Below are 6,681 nucleotides of genomic sequence, written 5' to 3'. Positions count from 1 at the left end.
CGTGTGCCGTATGGGTGCTATTCCATGTTCCGTGTATTGCCGTGGTCTGCGTGGCATGATCTGCAAGCTCGTTAACATGTACTCCGCAATGTCCGTAGCAGAACTGCAGCTGCACTGACCAGCCAGCACGCGTCAGCAACAAGAGACGCTGCCAGAGCCGATCCTCCGTCCAGTCGGTGTGGCTGCGCGGGCCCTTGGTGACGGCGGCTAGAAGAGACTGACTGTCCGTAACCACAAGCAGGGTTCTTGCTTGTGCTGGATACGATGGACACTCAGCCTTTCCATGGCCGGGAGCAGGGCACGGGATTCCGTCGTGCGGCTGCATGGGCGTGTGCCGCCGTTGGTACTGACCTTCTCTATTATTTCCGAGGAATGCGGGGATGAGAGCAGTATGCCAATCCCGGCTGACGTGGGGACGTCAACACCGCTATCCGTTGCGAGTATCCACGGTCCCCGGCGATGATGCTGCGCCTTGTCGCGGTGCTGGGCTTTGGTTGCGTATAGGAACTCCGCAGCAGGGCGTTGCTGCGAGCACGACGGAGACCAAGGTGACTTCACCCCTCGAGAAGGTTCCACGCCATGCCCGGTGTGGGAGGTGAGGCGGTCTGCCTGCAGACTGTCGGTCAGAACTGCATGACCGTTTCGCTGCGGTCACTCCGTTGATATCACCCGTGGCGGTGACGTTCACAAGAACCCTGGCACCGAGGAGGATGGCCACATCACTGTTTGGCGGCTTAACATTGCAGGCCTCTCGTCCGTGAAAAATATTGCATTTGCTGCGCGATTGGAGCAGCGTCCACCTGACATCGTTCTTCTGCAGGAAATAAGTAACCGTGGTGACGTGGCGACGAAATTATGTGGCCATAATGACTACCTTCAGGCCTCACTGGGCGCGGTGGTGGCGTTGCCGTTCTGGTGCGCCACTCTCCACCGTGTGGACGCCTGTCGCTCCCTGGCACTGACCTCCTGGAGACCATTGCTGTCCGTGTATTTCCACCAGGCTGTCGCAGCATTTGCGTGGCGAATCTCTACAACCCTCCCACAGCAATTGGTCAATAATCCGCATTTATCAATATCGTTTGTCGCTTGTGCCCGACGAGATTATCGCGGGTGACCTGAATTTGCATCGTGAACTCTGGGACAGTCATATGTACCATCAAGGACTGGAGGCGATAATTTCGCCGCTGTTCTAATCGATATGGATTTTGGGCTGGCAAATTACCCGACACAGGCAACACGGATCACACATCGTAATGTCTCGTCCCCTGAAGTGGCTGCGTATCGCGCCCTACGCATCTCCCACTGGACATTCGCCCCTTACATGGACTCGGACCACTGCTTAATATCTTACCTGGTAGAGATGGACGATGGCACTCCACGACTAGCAAACACGCTGCCTCGACGGAAGGAAGCCACCTTTGCCCTGCGTAAAGCGGGTTGGCCTGCTTTTACATCGTTGTGTGAAACCCTCCTTGCGACCGCGTCCACATGGTTGGATCCTCGCGGAGGCATCTTACGAGCAGCTGAGCGCCATATCCCGCGCGGCAGCCGTGACAGCTCCAAAAAAGACATGGACACACGAAATGGAACAAGCCGAGTCCGCCGCCGAAGCAGCACACGAAGCACACACATTGCCTCACCTGGAGACAGCCTACTTTGAGCCGAATGTACCCGAAAAAGGGAGGAACGAAATCAAGCCTTACGCCGTTGCTCCGCTGTGCTTCTGGAAGCCCGCGCGAAAGGACTTGGAGCCTCACCCAGCCCGAGGTGGCGATATCTTCACGGCGTGGCGGCGCCGCACCCTCATCCTCTGGAATCGGTTGTGCTCCGCACTGAACTTGGCCGCGTATGCGCCCTGCCTCGGCAACAGGCAAATCTGCATGTCCGTCATTTTGTGCGGTTTCACGTGCCATACCGCCTTACACTGCTGCTGCTGCTCGCTGCACTCCTTTGGTTCCTGGTGGCTGGGAAATGGATCGGCCTTTCCCGCCGTATGTACTTGACGTGGCCATCCGCAACTCTTTGCTTGGCTCAGCCCCTGGCCCCGACGACATGTTGAATGAATTCCTGCACCGTCTCGTGCCCGTTGCGCGTGGCACAATTAGAACGATGATCCACAACTCCTTCGCAAATGGCAGCTTGCCTGGCTCCTGGAAAATGGGAGATGCTATTCCTATCCCCAAGCCTGGGAAGGATCCATGCCGCCCAGAGAGTTACAGACCCATCACGCTGTTCTCTGTGTTACTAAAGTTAACCGAAGGAATGATTCACCGCCGTCTGTCAGCGTTATTGCCGCACCACCCACGTCAATTTCGGATTTGCACCTCCGCGTTCTACGTCGGACGTGGTGGCACTTGTTATCGACAAATTACTCGTGGATTGAATGAGTTTGGCATTGTGGAGCATGAGCGCCCTGGAGACGACGCCCCCACACGACGCCCTCGTCGCCATCGCTTGTGGTCTCGATTGATTTTCCGACTGCGTTCGACACCACTGACCATGGGAAGTTATTCTGCATGCTTGACAGACTTCCGCGCCCTGGCCTCGAACCAAACGCTGGCTGCACAACCACCTGCGGGGCCGCTATGTTGGGGTATGCACTCGTGAACAGCACTCCCGGAAACAACTCGCCTCAGCTGGAGCACCGCAAGGCAGCGTCCCGCGACCCCAACTCTTCCTCTGCTGTGTGGATGGTCTGCTGCGCCGCCTGGGCAGCATCTATTCTGCCTCCGCTTTCATGTACGCTGACGAACACACGCTTGTTGCCTCATGTGCAGACATCCATGCCTGTGCTGCGGCAATGCGACCGCTCTTGTCTCTTGTGGCCACATGGGCTGCCGAGCACAGCCTAAAAATCAACGTCGCTAAGAGCGAAGCTGCTCTATTCCACATCTCTTCACACACACACGGTCTGACGAGGACATGGTCGATCTCCATCTTGTTAGCGGGAACCTGCGTATTCAGTCACGCCCAGTGCGCTTGCTGGGCAACACGTTCGATCAACTTCTTAATTCTGTTACGCACGCTTCCACCGCTGCAAAGAGGACCATGCCACGCCGCTATCAGCTGCATCTGGTCGCAGAGGCGGGCGCGTCCCATCACACCATGCGATCCTTTTTGATTGGGTACGTTCATAGTGTGCTATTTCATAATGGCGAGGCAATTGTCCCGTGACTCGCCCCCACTCACCTCCACAATATGGAGGTACGGTACCGCGACGGTAGCAAAACATTCTTTGCCTGAGCGCATCTACAGAAGACACATCTGTCTATTTGGAAGCCAATATTCTCCCGCTCCGGAAGATACTTTGGCGTCGTGCATTCACACAATACGAACGCTATATACGCCTCCATGATCACGAGGATTTGCGTTTCCTTATCTACTCGCAACCTATGCCGCCGTCCATGCATGGGAAAGCGGCGACATCAATCCGCTTCCGAGAGATGCTGTTATTAACGGATTGCTACGCGTCTGTGACATTATTGGGACACCCCACAACCACATTCGCGCGCCTCTTGCCCAACATCGAATTTTTCCCTGAGACACTGTGATCTGCAACAACGTGAGATTTTATCAGCCACTCTTTGCCGAAGACGCCTCTGACGATGTCGGGCGCACGGCTTTTTATTCTACTCACTCCTCTTTGGGGGATTGTGATTTTGAATTGTGGACGGACGGTCCTTCATACCTCGCTGCACTCGCATCCGGATCCGCTGCGCTATTATATGACTCCACCACGACAAATGATCTCCCTGTGGAGGTACATCGTGCAGCAGCTGGCAGCCTCGCATGCTCATATAGGGCAGACTGCCTTGCGATCGAAAATGTTTTTAGACATCTCATACCTCCTTGTCTGGGAGCATCCCAATCGCCCACACGAATGCTGGAGGAAACGGACTCCCTCTCGGCAATTGAGGCACCTCGCGTTGCCCACCGACCGTGCGAGACCGCGTTACTGAGTAAATTTGGATTATGCTGCTTTCCTTGGTGACGCGAGGTCACCCTGTGGATTTTATATTTTCCCCTCACACTACGTTATTCCACGCAGTGAGGCCGCTGACAAACAAGCCACGATTGCACGATCCCTCCCGCAGGACTGCGTCAATGCCTGGCACGTGGACTTCCTTACCGCCGTCAAGAGGTTATAACGGAAGGATGCCCAGGAGGAAAAGGACGGCGCGCACACCGCGTGACAGGCGCCTGTCGGTGTGGCGGGGACTCTGTTCCTGGTGTTGACCCGGACATCGGTCCCCGAGTGGCGGCACTGCGCACAGGCGCGATGCGACACCTGTCCACTCTTCGACAGGCCCGCACGCGCCCTGCGGATCACAAGGAACCCTCTGTGTCGGTGGTGCCGTCCCTCCCTCACTGCGGTGGCCGGCCCGCCTCTGCCTCCGCCGGAACCTCTTCCCGACGTGAACACCGCGACTCCTTGTCGACCAGCGAGCGGCGGATTGACGTCCTCCTGCCCAACCTGCGGCAGAGTGCGCTTGTCCGTCCACAGTATGAGGGCACATGCCGGACGTGCTCAGCCTGGCGTTATAATAGTTTGCGAGGGCCTCCCATGCGGATGCCACAATGGCGCCACCGTCTTCTTAACAGGCGCCTCGCGCGCCGGTCGCCGCCGAAGTTGCCAAGCATGCCGGAAGGCAAGACACGCAGGAAGCACAAACGCGGGTACTCGAGATGGACCAGGCTCTTCCGCCACCGCCTCATCACGGACGCCACGGGCTGCTGATCCCCGACGGACCACGGGAGACTCCGCCTCATCCACTGCGGGAATGCCCTCGTCGTTGGGAATCTGGACTGCGACTGTTTGTGACTGCCCCAGCCCGCACGACGGAATACTTGCCACTTTTGTACGGACAGTCCTTGCGCTACTCACTCGTTATTGTAGCAGCATACAACCGAAACAAGATAACAAGCTGCTTTGTGGTGAATATTGGCTGCACTTCCCGTGGACCAACAATCCGCGTGGTGTGCGGGGATTTCGTTTTGTATTGTTACTTTGCTGTTGTGTTGCTGTGTGCGCTGCACCCTCTTGTGTGTGTGTGCGTACTCTCCGTGAGGGGTGCCGACACGACGGACCGCTCTCGCCGCATGTACATGCGGTGGAGCCTTGTGTGCCGCTCCTGTTTGCTTCTCCCTCTTCCATCTGTGTGTTGGTGCTGCGGCAGGGCTGTGTGTGTGTGTGTGCCTGCTGCCGTGGATTGGAGTGTGTGTCGTGCGTGGTGTGCGGCGTACGGTGCATGCCTGGCTGCTGCCCTCTCCTCATGTGGTGTGCCCTCTGTGTGTGTCTGCCGCACCTCTCGTCTCCCCTGTTGCTCTCCATTTCCCTCACTGTGCAGATCAGCTCCACACCACTGAACGACCACACTCACGATGATGACGTGCCGTCTGCTGTGCGCCCTGTTGGTGCTTGCCCTGTGCTGCTGCTGCCCGTCCGTGTGCGGGGCAGATTCTACGGAGGACATTATTGTTGTTGATCTTGAAGATGAAGAACAAGTCAGCGGTATACCGCCTCTTCCACAACAGCCACCAGTTGCCGATGACAAGGCTAATATTCAAGCTGTTGGAAATGACTCCGGTCAATCGCCCCTCCTATTAGAGAGAGCGCAGGGGAAAGGTCATTCAGATCCTTCAACGAGGCCCGTTGGAAAGTCGGGAAATGGTGGCGGTGAGGGATCAGGATCTAGCAGTACGGGAACGAATCCAAATGAGGTGTCCAATACGTTACAGGCAGGTGGTAATAAGGGTACGACAGGGTTACCCAGTGACAAGAGACTATCCGAAGAACCGGCAAATAGTGAGTCTGAAGATTCTACCGAGGAGACCACTACCACCACAACAAAGGCACCAAGCACGACCACCACCACTACAACACAGGCACCGAGTACTACGACTACAGAGGCGCCAACTACGACGACCACCCGCGCACCGTCACGTCTTCGCGAAATCGACGGCAGCCTCAGCAGCTCTGCGTGGGTGTGTGCCCCGCTGCTGCTCGCCGCATCCGCGCTGGCGTACACCGCTCTGGGCTGAAGAGGTGTGTGCGGGCTGTGCGTGCCAGCACTCAACCGCGGGGATTTGTGCGTGTGTGTTGTGGTTCACTGTATAAATAAGAGGAAATAATGATCTTGTTTTGCTTCACTTGCTTCTGCTGCCGTGCTGTGTGCTCCGCGTTGTGCCCCGCATCCGTCACGTTGAACGCATCGCGGACACACTCATAAGCATGCGCACTGGAGCCCTGGGTTTGTTTTTCTTTTTTAATTATTGCTTTTTAATTTCTTTTTAAATTATTGTTTTTTAATTATTGCTTTTATTGCTTTTTAAACTTGTGGTTTGCGGGGCGGTGTGCGAGCTCTGCAATCGTACTGATTCCATCTGTCTCGTGGTGTGTGCGCTGCTGCTGGGGTGCTGCCATTTGTTGCTGTGCGTGGTGTAGCGGCTGTGTCTCCTTTTGGTTTTCTCGTGCTATCGCAGGTTGGCTCCGCAGCGTTAGGCGACTCCACTGTTTGTGATGATGACTGGCCGTGTGCTCTGCGTCCTGTTGGCTCCTGCAGTGATGCGCAGCTGCTCGTGCGTGTGAGTGAGGGCTGCTGCGACGGGGTGCGTGTGCGGCCGCGGGTGATGACGCGGTGACTGCTGGGCACGCGGAAGCTGTGATGGCTGCGGAAGGTG

The 6,681-nt window shown here is 56.6% G+C and overlaps 1 protein-coding gene across 1 annotated transcript, besides 2 other annotated features; it reads left to right on the top strand.

The window, feature by feature from the left end:
• Positions 1-6,681: part of a sequence feature (areas not merged during assembly with more than two copies in the genome that could not be assigned to a particular haplotype) that runs on past the window's edge.
• Positions 5,383-6,042, top strand: Tc00.1047053506897.10 (mucin TcMUCII, putative; the record flags this gene model as incomplete). Its single annotated transcript, XM_800805.1, has 1 exon — positions 5,383-6,042. The coding sequence occupies one exon, from the start codon at positions 5,383-5,385 to the stop codon at positions 6,040-6,042; it is 660 nt and encodes a 219-aa protein (XP_805898.1).
• Positions 6,263-6,315: a sequence feature (AT_rich).

Source organism: Trypanosoma cruzi, genomic scaffold (assembly GCF_000209065.1).
Source record: "Trypanosoma cruzi strain CL Brener 1047053517059 genomic scaffold, whole genome shotgun sequence".
In the NCBI taxonomy this organism is placed as follows: Eukaryota; Euglenozoa; class Kinetoplastea; order Trypanosomatida; family Trypanosomatidae; genus Trypanosoma; species Trypanosoma cruzi.
The sequence above is the reverse complement of the archived record's forward strand: the minus strand, read 5'-3'. Positions and strand labels throughout refer to the sequence as shown.